The sequence below is a fragment of the Falco naumanni genome, chromosome 7 (assembly GCF_017639655.2).
Source record: "Falco naumanni isolate bFalNau1 chromosome 7, bFalNau1.pat, whole genome shotgun sequence".
NCBI classification, from domain to species: Eukaryota; Metazoa; Chordata; class Aves; order Falconiformes; family Falconidae; genus Falco; species Falco naumanni.
Window position 1 is genome coordinate 14,845,686 of NC_054060.1, and position 18,442 is coordinate 14,864,127.

At 34.4% G+C, this 18,442-nt stretch overlaps 1 protein-coding gene and 1 long non-coding RNA gene across 3 annotated transcripts in view; one reads left to right on the top strand and one right to left on the bottom strand.

The window, feature by feature from the left end:
• Positions 1 to 1,841: 1,841 nt before the first annotated feature.
• LOC121091453 overlaps positions 1,842 to 18,442 on the top strand; it is a 94,543-nt gene continuing 77,942 nt past the window's right edge. Inside the window, exons 1-2 of the long non-coding RNA XR_005828932.1 lie at positions 1,842 to 1,925; positions 4,943 to 5,066. This is a non-coding gene — a long non-coding RNA (uncharacterized LOC121091453). The remainder of the gene's footprint in view (positions 1,926 to 4,942; positions 5,067 to 18,442) is intronic.
• Positions 12,983 to 18,442, bottom strand: part of FGF7 (fibroblast growth factor 7) — a 29,950-nt gene continuing 24,490 nt past the window's right edge. For both annotated transcript variants that reach the window (XM_040601293.1, XM_040601292.1), the window contains exons 3-4: positions 14,459 to 14,562; positions 12,983 to 14,060 (exon numbers count right to left, since the gene is read on the bottom strand). In XM_040601293.1, the coding sequence (XP_040457227.1) occupies positions 13,866 to 14,060; positions 14,459 to 14,562 (299 nt within the window). In that variant the 3' untranslated portion in view covers positions 12,983 to 13,865. The remainder of the gene's footprint in view (positions 14,061 to 14,458; positions 14,563 to 18,442) is intronic.

Genomic DNA, 18,442 nt, shown 5'->3' on the forward strand with positions numbered 1-18,442 from the left:
GAGCAGCCTTGATAAACTCTGTGTCTAAACAGTGACCTGTTGATAGTACTTGCTGCAAAACACACCTGTGCACAAATGCAACATTTTTGAGAAAAAGTGTTTAAATAGCAACAGAAGCATGCTTGTTGAAGTTGACAGTGAAACATCGTTATACAGAAGTAATCACTATTCCTACAAAACATAAAATGTCACAATTTTTTCTGCATAAAACCTAATGGCTTGGCACTCAGACTGCCTGTAGACCTTACTGCTTGAACTAGATTAAAAGTCTTAGGTGATCTTACAATGTACAGCTATTCCCATTAGAGGTGTTTGTAATACGTCGCCAAAACCTGATGTAGCTTTCTGAAATGCCATGTCTCTGTTTAAAACAAACAGGCTTGGAGGACTGATTTTAAGATTTTGTTTATTTGTGCTTAAATATGTGCAACTGTACCCAGATAAGCAAGATGCAAGGAATATGGAAATCCTATTGGTACTTCTGCAGGCAGTTCTGGCACAGTTCAGAATCCATGCTTGCCTCCTAATTTAAAAGGAAATAAGTTAATCCAGAGTCTTCATCTGCTTTGTTGTAGTGGTTACAGTATTTCTGCTCGTACATATTTTTAGTTATGTAATAAATTTAATGCAACAAGTGTGACTTGCTGTCTTACTGATTTTGTATACCTTAATTTTTGTGTTTTAAACTTTAGATATTTAGACGTTTTGCCTTAGGTTTACTGAAAATTTAGAAAAACAGTAAAAAGATGAGAGAGTTGCAAGTATCCAGCCAATACAGATCAGGCCCTGTATTTTGACAACATAATATTTATGTACCCAAGAAGCTGCTTTTTTCTCAGTAAAACTAAGCATTTCCCCTGCAAGTTTTTTTCCCTTCAGTATTTCCACAAACTGAAGGAATTTCCTATTTGCCTGTGGATTGTGTTCCAAATTAAAATCCTTGTCCTATTTGCTGTTGTCTAGTTTTAAATCCCTGCATTCAGTCTAATTAATATTTTATTGTTGTTTTGACAGAAAAACGTTCTCAAAGTTTGGAGAAGTTTGTTTCTCTCTAAATCATCTATTGCAGTGTTTCAGGATTCTTTTTTATGGTGGTTTCTCCCAACATCTAATGTATAATTTTAAACAAATAAGCTGCACATTCTGCAAGTACAAAAATGCAAGTGTTTTACTGATTAAGCTCAAATTCTTCAAGTGTAGGCCCAAGACTAACTTTTCACATAACTTAAAGAGCAGTAGTTGAACATATGAAGAACTAATTTAGTTAGCAGGTTTATACCTTTGGATTAAGTTGACTGTTTATTTTACTTTGCTTACTTTGTGTAATGGTGCTAGGATTTATAAAAGGTATCACTCTGGAATATTTAGGTTAAGAACATAAATCAAAAGTGTATGGATTTTGTTACCGCAGGTGATCACTATGTTCTTTATTAAGAAGAGAAGGAAAATATTCATGTGGCAGGAGACTGATTATGTACACTGGCTTTGATTCAGTACAGCACTTAGATTTCATCTTAATTGTTGGCTGATAGACTTAACATATGCTTTAAATAATGTGTGTTCTTAAGTGCTCTTCTGAATCAGGAACTACTGCAATATACTAAAAAAAATAATCTGTTAATACATTTAGAAGAACAACATACTGGAGTAAGAGTTGGAACTAATTTAAGAATATGTGTTTCAGTGGTATTCCTTTGTGTTGTCAATGCCTCACATCATAGGACAGATAAACATGAGCATTAGTGATGTCATGCATCAGCATATTAGCACACAACTATATCTGAATTTATGCTGATACCTTTTTCCCGACTTTTTTTCCCCTTTGAATCCTAACCAAGGTCAAGACCACTTGTTTAACAGAATTGCAGATTTCGTGGGACTTTTTCTTCTTGTTTCCAGGGATGCTACAGATGCTTCTTTTCCAGGTAACAGTACAATTAGTATTTTCAGTGATATATGGGTAGATACTGTATTTCAGCTCATAAAAGTACTAACATGTCATAGAAACCAATTTACACGTATCCAGATTGGCAGCATTTGGCTCCAAAAGAGAGCTGGAAGCACATGCATCTAAGTGCCACAGACAGAACAATCAGAAATGGTGAGGAAAAGCTAGAAATTGTCATGGGCGGTCAGAAGTCAATCTTCTTGGGTCATATAATGTATGAGTATTGAAATGTAATGATAATATTAACAGATGTGAGGTTTATTAATGTCTTGGTTTTCATTAAATACAATGATTATTAACCAATAACACTGTTCTGCATCCTAATTCTAATGCTAAGTGACTTGTTCAAAGTATGTAATTTGTTGAAATCAGTATCCTTCAGTTCAGGCTTATCTGGGAACTTTGACTTAAACATTGATCAAGCAAATTTTTAGAAGTGAATTCCCTATTGTTGATACAGTTGCCGGAGTTTCACACAAATAATAAAAGGTTGTACTATATTATTTTTTTTTAGCAGAATGGCTTTGCAATTGCTACAGTTAACTTGAATATTTTTACATTAACTAAAAAAATTGTAATATGAAATCTGTCTTTGTAGCCTTTTTAGATAGTGTTATTCTTATTTTGGCACTTAGATCCTGATTGTTTGTCACAAGTAATTTATGTTGCTTTCTATGAAGCATTTTCTGAATGTATTAAACGTTGTGATGTTGATGATTTTAAGAATGGATTGGTAGTGGAATTTTTCAGTGGTTATCAGGTACTGGTAGTTTTTTTCCTTCTTCCTGAGGCATATTTTGTCCAGACCACCAGGTCTGCATTTCAGTGAGAATCCATTGCTTTTTATCCTAGGAATTATATACATATATACATATATACATACATAGAAAATTCAGTACTAGGAATACTATTGTCAAAGCTGGCTTTCTCTGTTCAGTAATAATAATAATGATACCTTAATTCTGATTGTTGGCATATAAATATGGATAAATTGTTTAAAACACTAGCCTGGAAAGGAGACAAAGAATCTGAGCTGACTGTCCATGGAATTGTATCTCTTTAAGGAAAAACAAAACTGAATCAGACATCTCAGAGTGGTTTTGACAAAAGCCGAAGTATGTAACCTGCTCTAATTGTTAAACTATGCATTATAAATCTGTCCTGACAAACCTGTTTCATATCCCATAGCTGATACAGTGGAAGCATACTGCTTTCTAATTATTTATATGTGTAGCAAAATTAGCTGGACTGGACCTCCCAATATTCAATAATGATAAAGTCTTACTGCAAATATGAGACATTTCTGACAACCTGCTTGTGTTTCTATCTTTCTGTCATGATACATGCTAGGTCCAGGTTTGGAACTCTTCCTGTGTAAGATGACTGAGGATGAAGCTAGATTGACATTTTTCAGTTGAATTTTAAAAAATATTTTTCCCCATTAAATTAGAGTTCTAATGTCACTTGGTGTTTAAAAGCTTATAGACCTCAGAGTTTGAGTGGATGGGAACTGATAATCTCTTTAAAGCTGGTATCAGGATGATGCTGAAAAGTATTGTATTTTTAAAGTTCTGTATAGGTTCTAATCCAGTCCAGTCATTGCCTTATTGCAGTGACTCTGTTCTATAGTAGCTTTTTTAGCTGTAAAAGTACTTAACTGTTGCAGAATTAGCCAGAAAGGATATAGTCATACCCAGAGACATAACTTATAATTGAACTAATGAATGCAGATTTCATTTCACTTTCTTTGTGCTACTGTGGAGGAGAAGTATTCTGGAAGAATCTATGGTAAGCACATAAATGCAATCAGGAAGGAAGCCTTAAAATTCAAGCCCTAGGCAAAACTACTAATTCCTGGAAAAGCTGCTGAACATAGTGAGGACTTTTTTTTGTTTAAAACAGACTAGGAGGTGTTCCCCAGTACCTATTTGTAGGTGGCCTTGAAGGTATCTATAAAAAATGGTCATTTTGTACAAATATTCTTACAGGATTCAGACTACCTGTCCTAGAATTTTCTACTGGAAGAACTATTATATTACCATTAAATATCTTCATGTTTTAACAGTAAAAGTTTATGATTTTTAGATTGTATATGTCATTTAATATCCATTCCAATACTTAGATTTAGAGCGGATTTCTATCCTCAGTGCTCATTTAAGATTTCGTGACAATGTGGATTTCATTATCTTGTATGTTGAAGCCAATTGACAAATGCAATAGAAATATTTTTTTGAAGGAGATGTAAAATACGGAAATATTTTCTCAAAACCTTTCTCTATGTTGGTCACTGTTAGGCAGCATTTTCTTTCTAGTTACAGACAGAGAAAATTGTATGTAGAAAAAGATCACTCTGAAAAATTTAATTTAGAGAAGGTTTACATATTTCAAAGTTACATATACACCAAACTCCAAACGGGCCTTTAACTTGGAAAAGCTCAATAAACCCACAGTATACTCTGTACTGTGTAACCACTATAAATAGATCATGGATAGAATTAACTGAAATTTAGTCAAACCAGAAAAAAAAAATCCCAGGAAACTAGGAGACCACTGCTACGGCATAAATTCTGTATCGGCATGAAACTTACGGTGTGGGAGCTGTGCAAAATTCTACTGGAATGAATATTGAAAACCACTGAATAAAGTAAATTATGTATTGCTGCCAGAATAATTCACAACCTCAACAAAACATATGCAAATGTATTAAATTACCAGAATTGGAACAACCACAAAGTAAGGATATTCACCCATGTGCAAAACCAAGCAGAAGCAGAAGGGAGATAGCAAAAACTGTCTTGGTTGTCTTTAAGTATATGAATGTAATTATTTCAGCTAGCAGGCCTGGATCCCAAGCCTAAAGTTGACCAAGGCATAAAAATTTGCACATTGGAGACCGGAAATAAACTAATTTTAATCTTATCTGAGAATATTCATAGGATGATCTTCAAAATTAACATAAACATTTTTGTAAATTTTTTTTATTATTATCTTCAGGTCTAAACTCAAGGAAAAGTGCATGGAAGAAATGGACGTTTGAAAATTTTAAGGCTGTCGCAGTATAGTAAAGATGCTACTGCTGACAAACAAACTAGTGCATCTGCCAGTTCTACAGCAGCAAGTAAGTCTTGTAAATATTTTTAAACACATAATGCACATTACTTTATGCATTTTGGAATGAAACTTACAGTACATTGCAAAATCTAATTGTCATTAAATTATTATTAATATTTTCAGTTTGTTTTGCACAAAATCAAAAAATCAAAATGTTATAGCCATTCAAAATGAATTGTGGATTTTTATCAATTCTAAATGTATATCCTCTCAATATACTGATACTTCCATTTGATTAAACCATATTACAAGGTATTTAAAGAGGCTGCTGATACTCCATCTAGTAGAATCTGGTGGGATTGATTGATTTGTCAATTCTTCTCATTCTAACTACAGCTGTAGGTACCAATCTTCTCTTACTGCTTTTTATCTTCCTTCTGCCCCAGCCATAACCAACAACTTTTCCCATGTTTGCCTTTTTTCCCCCATCCTTTTTACCATGGGCTCATATGCTTTTTCTGAATTGAGATCATTCCCCAGTCACCAAGGTAGGAAAACCTTATTTTTGTTGCAAAATAATTGAGAGGAAGATATCTGGGAGAAAACTCAGAAATGTGCATCATGGGTGGCATATAAGGCAGTGAAGTCTGTGATTCTTTGATTTTCCATTTTCTAGTGTATGTAAAATAGGGATATTTGTTGCCAGTCTTAAAGGTAGGCTGAAGAATGATTTTAGAAGTTTGTTAGTAATGGAATCTACCTGAATGGGAAAAGATATCTCTGCAAATTTTCAAGGGTGCTCACCCCTCTCTGTTAATAACAGTCTTCACGCTCCCCAGCCCCTACTATTTTCAGTGATATCACTGACATGTTTTCTCTACAGTTACATTAAATGCTTAGGAAAAGGTTGTCCCTTGTATCTGTTAACGTTAAGGAGGAAGGTTTGGAACATGCTGTACTCAGGAAATCCTGAATTAGTGAAGTATTGCAGACATGTCAGAGGAAGGGAAGTGTTCTGGCATGTGCCATGATTCCCACAAAGCTTTCTCTTGTAATGTAGATGTGAGAGAACTGCGTGGGTTTTTCCCAGTGGAACAGGCTATCTAAGCAAAGAGGCGAGTTGCTGTTGAGGCCTAGCTGAAAGATTTGGTCTCTGCAAATGAATACAGCTTTGCATAATATTTGTATGGGTTGGCTATGCACATCTGTGGCTTATATAAAGTGAACTGTCTTACTGTCCTTAGGTATTGCCTGTTAGCTTTCCTGAATAATTATCCTGTCTTACTTCAGTATTTCAAGTAGAATTACAAAAATGGAATGTGGTTTCTTTAAAGTTGAAAGTCAGTGTTACTCTCATCAAGTTACAGTCTTGAAAGGAAATTCTTGTTTACAGAGTCCATTTTTTGCGTGTTGCTCAGTTTGCAGTACAGTTTTTAGAAACGGAAATGTATGTTTTTGAACGGAGGAACATTTGGGTTTAAAAAATAATATGCTTTTACAAAACCTAAAACCAGTGGAAACTTTTGCATAATTTTTATAAATTCCAATGGTTTTGTTCTGGTATAATCATATTTCCTTTTGGATTTTGGTCATTGTAGTACATTACTAGTATATGAAAACAAGAGCATGAAACCGAGTAGAAAGTGATTATTTGTGAAGCAGGTTCAGTAAATCATGTCAGCTGTTGATTATAACAACACTTCTGATCTAAGGGAGTCTGTTTTAATGAGTGGTTTCTGCAGTCACTGAAGCTATTGTTATCTTGATGTTTCTTTCCAAGAGATAATGAGTTGTTTTTTCCTATGACAATAGAATAAAAAGGAGAAGCCTTACTATTTTAGTTCTTTCTGTTAGTACCTTATTCTATGATCTACCTCATTGCTTTAGGCTTGCAGGATGCTCACAGTTCTGTTCAGTAATCACTTGTTCTCTTTCATGACCACTGAGAAGTTAGTTGTTTGTCCAGATATACCTTGGTGCGTAGTTTTCAGTGAAATCAATAGGAATAGGATGTATAGGCAAGTTAGCTGTCATATTGACATGTCCTGTCTTACACAAGAATTGAGTGTACATGGTTTCCAAATGTTCTCTTTCCTCTAAACATCTCTTCCAGTGCTCCTGTACTGTGCAATAGTATCATAGTAACTCATATAGACATAAACAGACTAAACTTGTTAGGTAGCTTGAACAGAGATAACAATCTAACTAGGACAGTGTGGTGTCCTGGGTAGCAATGGAAGTCACCATGAGTGTGGGTAGAAACACTGTGTCTCCTCTGCTGACCTGTGCCCTGTTGTGATTAGTCTGGTAATTTAGAGCTAGTGTGAGTATATGTTTAATATTTTACAGCATGTATCAGACTCAAACTTCTTTCTCTTACTTATCGAATAGGACATTGAAAGTGGCTTGCTTGAAGTTATGTAAGAAATCTGTAGCAGAACCAGGTTTCAAAGGCCAGTAGGTGAACCATAAAAACTCAACTGGCAGTAGCTGATGTCTTGATTCTTGTCCATCAAAACTGGTGCTGTCCAAGGTAACAGTAAATTGTGTTTATGCTTAGACAGCCAGTTGTAATTGTAAAGGGGATCAGTCCTGAATTCTGATTAAAATTATACTACCTAACATCATTATTATAAGAACATCTATAGTGGTAATAAAGATATTGCTAAAGTAGTTGGAAGAATAGGGGGGTGATTCTTCCCCTCTACTCAGCACTGGTGATGCCACAGCTGGAGTACTGGGTTCAGTTCTGGGCTCCATAGTTCAAGAGAGATATGGACATACCGGAGACAGTATATTGAAGGGCCATGATGATAATTAAGGGATTGGTCCATCTTTCCCATGAGGAAAGCCTGAGGGAGCTGGGGCTGTTTAGCCAGGAGAAGAGAAGATTCAGAGAGGAACTTACTGATGTATATAAATACCTGAAGGGAGGGTGCAAAGAAGACTGAGCCAGGCTCTTTCCAGTGGTGCCCAGTGACTGGACAAGAGGCAATGGGCACCAGCTGAAAGACAGGTTCCATCTGAACATCAGGAAACACTTTTTTACTGTGAGGGTTACAGAGCACTGGCACAGGTTGTGCAGAGAGGTTGTGGAGTCTCTCTCCTCAGAGATACTAAGTTTGGACACGGTCTTGGGCAACTGGCTCCAGGCAGCCCTGCTTGAGCAGGAGGCTTGGACCAGATGACCTCCACAGATCCCTTCCAACCTCAACCGTTCTGTGATGCTGTGAATAAACTGAGATACAGTTTCTTTTAAATTAAGGTGGGACAATGTAACATCTTTGGCTGGGGTTCTTCCCTTCAGGGAGGGGGATATAGGCTAGAAGTAGTGCCTTTGCTGCTGTATAAACCCAGAAATATATAAATAAGACATTACATAAGGATTTGCGTGAGTTGTTCAGTTAACGTCACACCATAGGTATGTCAATCTGTTGTTGGCACATGGTCAGAAAACAGGTGCAAACCAATGAAGACTGGTCTGTAGAATGAGCCGTTTTCAGTGTCTGCCTTGCAAAGCTAGAAAAAGACTGGTTTGTATTTTAGTCTTAATAAATTCTGAACATCCAGATGACACAAATGTTTCCTAATTTCACAGACTGTATTAGCTCCAGAAAGAGCTTAGTCTGCAGAGGACTGAGCTTAAAACTGACCAGCGTAACTCCTCAAACATGGGGAAGCTGTTGATAGATGTAAAGTGAACTTGTTAATGAGTTTCTCAAAGCCGTCTGGGTACTAAGTAAGGCAGATACCTACTTTCCTCATGTAGGAAGCACACTAGACATCTACTTCCTATTAAAATCTCTTGAACTTTGGCAGCCTACTTAACCTGACACCTTCAAGTTCTCACTAGGTACCAATATCCACCTTTTAGGTACCTGGTATCCTTTAAGATCTGTACTTCATTGAAGAATTGTCAGTGTTCAGATCATCAACTGTCTTTGCTAAAACACTATTTTATGTATGATCTTAAAAGTAAGGTTTCCTGTTTGGTATTGGACTTCAGTCTGAAAACACTGTAACATTTGTGTGGCAAGTTTATCCATCTTCATTCTAATTCCTCTGCCCTTCTGGTTAGCACTGAAGAAATAGAATTTATTCTCATGAGGAGGTAATTTCCTCTGATTTGAGTTCTTTTTTTCCCCCTCTGTGTTAAGAGTCAACCTTTTCAAGTGTCAGGCCTCTAAATAAAAGAGCTTTCTTAATGAAACAACCAATCCTAGTAAGCTAGGACCAGCTTTCCAAACAGAATTGAAGAAAATCTTTTTTATGTCTGGAATGCAAGCAGTTATGGAATTACAGTGTCTGGAATGCTCAAGATTTACAAGCTAGCTTTCCTCAGCCAGGTATTGTGACAGTATCTGCAGAGCTCAAGTTTTAGCACTTGGTAATTTTAATAGTATATGAAATTTTTTTTGCAAATTTTTATAAAATTTTGCAATTGTATTTGTGTAAGACTGACTTTAAATGTATGGTGTTAGAAAACTTTTTTAGAAATTTTGCTGTATGAATATCATTAAAGTTAATATAAATGTCACGTTGAAAACCTTGAATATTTTCCCATCAGAGTTTCTGCTTTAAGTACAGTCCTAGCCTTCAAAATTATTCTACTAACAGCACAGAGTAGTTAGCTTTTTTTCCTGCTAATAAGTTTAACTTCTCCCATTTTAAGCAAACATGTGATTTAAGTAACTGTTACCTTTAAAAATCATCCAGTGATGTAAACAGTTGAAGTTACTTTTTGTTGTTGTTATTAAATGTTAGTCTAAAAAAAGTGTAGTAGTTCTATGTATGGATCTCAACACTGATGACAGCTGGTTCCCTAATGTGGGGAAAATCCTAACCTGTCACTTGCATTTTATATATGGGTTAAATATGATGAAATTATTATGGTTTTTTAAAAGTTAGTATTGAGTTAGATTGCACAGGCTTATGAAATATTTAGACTACTCGGATACTGATCGTTGAGTACAGTGAAATACTGTTGTTCTCTTATTACTTTATTGATTTAACATTAACTTACATTTTGCTTCAGCTCATTCAAAAAGAATTTACATCTTTTCTTCAAAAAGTAATTTAAAACACAGACAAGTGTATTTTAATAATTACTTGATTAATCATTTAGTAATCTGATTATTACAGATGTTATACACAGTAGTGTTTCAAAGTACTTGAAACAGAACTAAAAGTGAGACCATACTGTACCATATAATGTCTTTTAAAGGTCATGGAAATTGTCCAGTTGTCAGTTTTTATTGTGTGATGGCATGTATTTACACCATTTTGCATACCTTTAATGACATACAAGTTATAGATAAACTGTGAGGCAAATGTGTAATTATCCCCCTAACCTGGAGAATGTGTTTTGTGTAATTGTTTCAAGAGGTTGAACTGCACTCTAAATGGCTGTTTGGAGAAAAATAACTTTTGTATGGAATTGTAGACTCATTTGGGTTGGAAGAGAGCTGCAGGTCTCTTGTCCAATCCTCTGCTCAAAGTAGGGCCTGCACGGATTTTAGACTAATTTGCATAGGGCTTTGTCCAGTCAGGTCTTGAAAACTGCTGAGAATGGAGATTCTGCAGTCTTTTATAAGATTCCCCAGATGAGATAACTCATTTCTGTGTCACAGAGTATTTATCAGCACTAATACAAAGGAAAAGTAAGTAAGTAAGTAGAACCTTGTTAATTAAATTTAAAGAGCCTGTGTAATGGAGCAGTTTCTGGGAAATGTGCATGGTTATTGAAGGTGGCTAAACAGAATGGCTATTTAAACCCAGGAACTTATATTTCAGTTCTAAACCACAGTCTGTTTACACTTTGTAGTATCTGTGGTAAACCAAGAAAAAAGCTAGATGGAAGCCAATGCATGTGAAGGAAAACCAAAGAAATTACAATTGAGAGTGGCTTTTATAGCCCACTTTGGGTTTTCTTCAGCCTTCAGCATTATAAAGGTTAGTAATGAGCCATATCCAGAGAGGTATATCTCTTTCTTTTCATATGAACATATTTTCCTCCCACATGATATATTGCATGATTGTTATTAAGATCAGATTGTGGTGTAATTGATGTCAAAGGCTTTTGTGAGGATTTCTGACATCTATTTGAGTAATACCTGTTGAAATCTAATAGATTCTTTTTTTATATCCTTATCGTTTAATAGTTTACTACTGTAGATCATCACTGTAATTTTTTTTATTATTATTCTCCATTTTAGCACTAAACTGATTTTTTTAGAGACACCTGAAAAGAAATACATTTTATTTCAGAAGAGATTTTCTAAGTTGAAAATTGCTCAGCTGGGTTGATCTGATCTTGCTTTTCTGTTCACCTTTCCCATTATGTACTGGAATAGACCTTTAAGTCTGACTATTAAAATTCCAGAAGGAATGACAGAGAAAGCATAAAAGAAAGGCAAAATACTGATTTATCTCAAATACAGCCCCTCCACTAAGTCAACATAAGGAAGGTATTGCAACATGTGGCTGTGCCACTGAAGGATTCTGTCATTTGCACTCAGGTGTCTTTTTGTGAACCATTCACTCACAGGATGCATTTCAGATATGACAGCTGTAAAACATAAAGTAGCTGTGGCTTACCTGATAATGGTGGTAATATAGTGATCCGTTAGATAAAAGCACATAGCAGTAAGGGCTAATTACCATTTGGGTTCAGGAATTGTTTGATTGTATTCCTATATTCTTAAATTACATAATCAAAAGATCTTTAGAAGAGGTTGTCTGTATCTGGATTTAATTTTAAGCTTTTTTTGCATATATATTCATACATTAATGTGCATATTCACAATTTAATTCAAACTTCAGTAAAGGTTTTAAGCCCAAACAGTCTTAATGGGATTTTGTTCTTTTAATTTTTATTTCAAATCTTCGACTAACCTAGTTTAGACCTAGAAACCTTTGCGAGTATGTTAATGTTGATCATGAGTGTGAACTTTGTTTCAGTGTCTGTATATTCACAGAAAGTCATGCAGACAGTTATCAGCAAAAACGTTTCTTTGATAGTACAGTCTATTGTGTTCAGTGAAGGAGTAATAGATAAAGTAGCAAAAGCTCAGTGAAGGGTTACTGGTATACCTGTATTTACAATTTTTTCTGCATAGACCCATTTATATCTACACTTTGATGTTTGATAATAGCAAGTCAAAAGAAAGGATTGCCAAATTGTATTTGTTAAACACGTATTTTTTTTAAAAAAGGAATACTTATTAAAGAGACTTGTGGCCATTTTCTGTGAGTACTGTTAAAAAGAAGGTGTCATGTAGGAGGAAATGGTTGACTCTAGACATTTGTAATGAAAAGTAGAGCATTTAAGACCATTAGTAATTAACTTATCTCCATCTCAGCCATCTAGCAGCTGTGGTAGCTATATTCTGGGGGGCTCTTTGTTTAAGCACAATTATCCCAGTACTGAGAAAACTTGTAGGCAAACTGAACAGAATGAAATGATATCATGCATTAGTCGTGCAGGGCTTAGTTGAGCTTTGATAGATAGAAAATTAATATGTCTTTTCTTCATCGGGTCACATTGATTTTAGCTGAAGTTTCAAACTAGTCATATAGGCTTTTACATATTTCTGTATCTGTGAGTATAGGTTCTACCATCTAAGGATTAGTTCCAGTACCTGCTAGAACCGTTACCTTCTTTTACCTGGTGTAACTCTGTGCATGCTGGTAATGTAATTAGCAAGAGTATGTGGCAAAGATTTTTTACATTTTTGCATTGTTTCTTTTGAGATGTCCATTGTGGGATTTGCTGCAGGCTGTCATTTTTGTCTGCCATCCAATGTATGTTGGCAAAAGGGTTGTGTACTAGTCTTTGTGTCTGGTCACAGAAAAAAATTCATGCATCTCAGCCAGACCATTTTGTTATTCCTTTAGAATTAAAAGCATATGAAACAGATGCAGCTTAATAAGTATTTTTTTTTATAAATAACATTTAAATAACTTAGAACAATAAAGTTCAAATACAACTTAAAATAAAGTTTAATGCTGTAAGAACAGAAAAAGCATGTATAAGGATGGAGAAACAATATTGAAAGCTGTATGCCCTAACAGGAATTATACAAAAGATAGGATATGTTACATAAAAAACCTTAGTATGTCTGGATTTTGCTTCATCGTTATATAAAATGTTAATTTGTGAAAAGTGAGATGAAGTACATTATTTATTCCTATTCTTATTTTACATACACTATTTGAAACATCTTTTAGAGCAGCATTTGGTATTTGTTTCATTAATAGATAGGAACATTTTGTGTTAGAGTAAACTTATTTTTTCCAAACTAACTCTTTTATCTGAATACAACAATAAACATTTACAAGATTATACTTTTTTTCTGATCATATAGTTTACGTATAGGATATCAGTTTCTTGGGGGAAGTATTTAAAATACTGCTCAGCCTCCACATTTACTAATGACTTGATAATCTGACAACTCATTCCAGCAGCCTTAAAGTCTGACATATTTTACACAACATTATCATCTGCTTATTATTATTATAGCAGCCATATTTAAGAAGCAGATAGGATTTTTTAAATAAAATATTATCAGATAATCAAGTAATGACTTATTCTTCAGGGTAAATTAATTTAAGAAACTACCCAGTTACAATGACTAAGATAATGATTGTACAACTCTTTAGAATTTTTTACAACTTTTAGTTAGTAAATCTGGTTTTGTGTATATTTTCAAATTTTTTCATGTAGTCTCTTAAAAATAAACATAAATGCGCAAGTCCAGCTTGTTCAGTTTCTCAGTAGTATTCCAGCCTCTCTTGATATCTTGTCAAACAGTCGTCTTAAAAATAATCTTCCTGCTGGAACTAGTTCTTTATAGATCATTCATGATTAGGATATTGCCAGAGGAAGAAAGTGGGATGCTCTATGTTCTTTCTTTGTTTTTTTACCTTTCATGGGGACCCCTTTGTGGTTTAATGTAACAAACATCTCCTTTCCTTTGTGTGTCCATTTTGCAGAAGCATATGTATTATAATGGTTTTCTTCAATCAGTTCTATGAAGTTGCAGTCCTCATTGCATACTTTCTGTTGAGAGTAAATAATAAAATAGACTAAATTAAGTACAAGTGTTTTTTCAAATACTTAGATGAGGGAAGATGAGAGAATAATATGCATTATAAACCCCCCATATTATTAATCTCTGAAATAAATAAACCAGACTTCTGAAATGTGAGTATTGAATATTTGAGCTTTGTCTATTCCCCCTTTGCATTCCACATTTTTAGAAAGTACATAAGTTCTAATCACTGAATTTATTAAATGGACACGAAAGTCTAGTATGGCATGTATGGAATAAGTACAGGATACATTTTAGTTTGTTAGGAATCTATTTTATAAAAACTATACAGATGCTCCATCTAAAAACACATATCTTTAAGATTGTGCATGATGATTCTACACACAAGAGAAGTTTGCATCCATACCTTTCCATAGAGCCTTCCTGACTTGTTCATTGCCAGAAAATATTCACTTTCCACTCCTTTGATTGCCACTATTCCAACTGCCACTGTTCGGATTTCTAAAATACCTGCAAAGGCACAGAGTAAGGGTTGTAAAATGGTTGGTTTTTCTCCAGTCAACTTAAAAGGTTTAGTTGAATAAATATTCTGTAATACTTCTGAGTTTATGGAAAATCTGCAGCAATCGTTCTTAGAAAAAATATGTATTCATGTGAAGAAAGGGCTAGACTTCAACAGTCATCTCTATGTGATCAATGTCTGCACACCGCCACTTAAAAATTGTATGGTGGTAATTTGTAAGTATATACTGAAGCTGTGATGTTAATATAAGTATTTTTTCTATTTCAAAGAATCAGCATATCTTAGAATTTACCAGGCTCAGGGTTTCATTTGGAAGAATTATGTACATAGCCATCAAGATTCACAGAATTTGTGTAAAGCCTTTATTTTGAAGACTTGTGTAGCAGTATCATCTCCTTGAAAGAGTGTAAACCTTAGAACTTGTGAGTGATAGAAAACAGACCACAGTGTCTTAAAGAAGATAAAGTATTTGCTTGACCCTGGTGTGCTTTTATGACTGATCGGAGCTGCAAAGATGTGTGTACTTGAAAATCATTAAAAGCTGCACTGAGAACTTATCTATTCAAAAACAGAAAACATGTACCATTGTTTTCTATAAAATTATTTTCTTCTTGCTGAATTGTATCTGCAATAGCTTTTAATACACTATGATACAGTTAAGTTACCTGCAACATAAAAAATATTCTTATGTTAAAAAACCCAACATACTGAACAAAGGCAAGAGGATGGTGCAAGTTATTAAGGAACACCAGGTTGGTTTCAAGCTGAAGTAGTAGTATTGTTGTTTTAAGCAATAGGTTACAGTTATATTTCTGAGTTTGAGCTGTTTTCTTCCGTATTGAGTCACCTACATAACTGTGTACGGCAGCATCTGTATTGTGACTCGTTCTCCTAAACGGGGTCTTTCAAAGGCAGCCAACTCTAGGCAAATGTCAATAGCTAGGCAGAGGGGAGACAAGTGAAGGAGGGGGGACAGAGGCTTGTGTTAGATTGTCACCTGGAAGATGACCTTCCTCTTGATGAACAAAAAAGTTCCTGTTTTCCTCTTTCAAGTTCGTATTGACTCTTCACAGCCACCACACATCATAATATATTTTCACTAATTAGGTTTATTTGAAAAAGGCATTACACATCTATGATATTTTTTCTTCCCTATACTTTTTTTATATCCTGATGTCCTTTACTTTCTCTACTGTTCTGTTTTTCTTTCCTCCTTGATGTTACTGACTAGATTTACCAGTGAATCTGTTACCTCTTCTCATGGTGTGTGTCCTGCTGGGCATTAATCTCTGAACATATACTTCATACTTCTCTGTAATGCTAAGCCAGTTTTAAGTAAAGCTTTTAGAATTCTTTGACAAGTTTCATGCTGCTACAGGCCTAGCAACTCTTCTTGCAAAGGGTAATTTCTAACTGAAACTTAGAAAAATTGTATTAACTTTCATTTAAATTTCACTTTAGAAAAACCACAGTGAGGCTGAAAAACAGATGAACATCTGCATCTAGCCAAACAAAGAACATAACAGTGGAAGGGATCTCTGGGTCATCAAGTCCAGTGCTCTGCTAGCCTGGGAATTGCATCAGATAATTCTCTTTTTATAAACTTTGCCAATACTAAATTGGAGTTGTTATTTCTTTGCCCCCAGTGTTTCCGCCGAAGGCTGTTCCAGAGTTTGATTTATTTTAACGGCTAGAGAGTCTGTAATAATTTGCAATCTGCATTTTTTCAGCGACAGCTTATATCCATTTGTTCTTTTGCCTGTGCTGGCCATTAACTTAAGCAGAAGGTTTTTTGTAAATCTGTGTTTGAGCTTTCTATTTATACAGAATTAAAAAAAGGAAAGGTTCAAAATTACTTTTTAAAACAATAGGAATTAAGATTTCCTTGAGTAAGCTGATGTTGGCTGAAGTTACAGTAGTAAGAAATACTACTACTTTTAAAAAGGAAATGCCAAAAGGTTTTGTCCAAGGCAATAGTACTATTAGAAATTTTAAATTATTTTTTAGCCTGTTTTTTTTCTGAGGTAGATGGTGACATTCATACTAACATAATTATGTGGAAACTTTACACTATCCATATAGAATTTGTTATAGGACAGAAATGGGGGATGCAAATATATTTTATAAGCCTCCTGTATAACAAATCTGAATGACAAAATTAAATGTTATCAAAGTTATATTCTACTTATAATTTACAAGGGCACTACATGTAATAGATTTATTGTATTCAGGTCTTTACATGGTTTTTCATCTTTGTTAAAATCCCATTGTGTATAAAAAGCAATTCATTTTAATTAAAGACAGACAATTTGAGATTAATAACTTGTTATGCATATTCAGTTCTGTTTGTATATTATAATGTGCTTTTTACAATTTTAAGCAGTTATGTACTCCCAAAATTAGGGCTAGCTCTCACATAAATATTTGACACCCTGACTTGAGGTGATGTGAAATTAAAAGAATATTGTAGGTCTTTGAATAACACTTTTCTAAAGATGCTCTGTCTGTGCCTTTCTCCTTAAAGTTTAGAGGGAAAACCACATGAACTCCCTCCCCAACAGCTATGAAAAATGTTGTAGTAATAGCAGTGTCAAAGAGAAAGAAAAAAGACCAACAGAAAGTTTGGTGGAAAGAGTGCTTGTGTATTCTTGATTCTTTGCTCAGAACATGTCTATCTCAGAATTAAATGGCCTGTCATAAACTGCATGTGCTTTTTTCTCTGTTAGCAGTTCTAGATCATGCCTCATCTGTTCTGATGTGTCTTAATGTATTCCCAAAGCAGAAACAAAACATGAATTTTCCCCTTTTCAGCAAAGCTTTTATGTGATTTAGGTCTCTGAGGCGGCATCTCACATGCACTTTTTTATTTATTTATTTATTTATTTATTCATCAGTGAGTTCCTCTCTCTGTTTTAAGGTGTACAACACAAGTTTCTTAAGCAAGAAGACAACATACTGTAAGCTTCTGTTTCTTCTGCAGGCTGTGCCTCATTAATACTTCTGTTCATTTCAGAAATGTAGTATTGCTGCAATTCATCAATTTTTTCTTTAAATTAAGTAAATTATACAGGAAATGGAAACACAATTTTAGCAAACTGGGAAAAGACTCCACTGTGTAGTTAACCGTGGTAGCTGATTTTAGCAAAGAATTTGATTTATGATCTTTCCGTATATAGTCTTTTGTATGCAACTCACTTCTTAATTACACAATGCCGTGTACATACATGAATTTGAAATTTCTTTCTTTATGTACAGAAAGAGACTGTTAAGGTTCAGAAGTTGTACATTGGAAGTTTATTAGTTTATCAGTGTCAGCATTGCAGTTGTAGCACATGCTTAAATTCACTATCCAATATCAGAAGTCTCTCACAGAGCAGGAAGAATGATTTTTGAGTAATGCTCAATACAAACAGATTTCAGTCCTTTATCTGTTTTACAAGGTGCTTCTGAACATAGAAGATTTCTGAGTTGAATAGCTTTTTCCTGCACATCTATTAGGTGCTGCATAATTCTCAAAGCACAAGTTCTTGGACAAACTAGTTAATGGAATCTTTAACACTTATAATGTCACTGTGAAAACACTTAAAGTCCTTTACTGGTTTTTAATACTCCACTTGATACATAAGCACTCAGCACAAACTCTGAGGCTAAAGACACACGTAGATTATGGAAATCACTGTCTCTTCTAGTCATCATTTTATATCTTATATTTAAATAGAAAAATTAACTTTTATATTGCATCACAATTATAGCACAAAAGCAAGAAATTCCAAAAGGATATACCAAATAATAAAATAATAGATCCATAAAATACAGAAAGTAAGTTGTGTTTTTCCCTCTTTGTTTCATTTCCTTTCAGTATCTCTA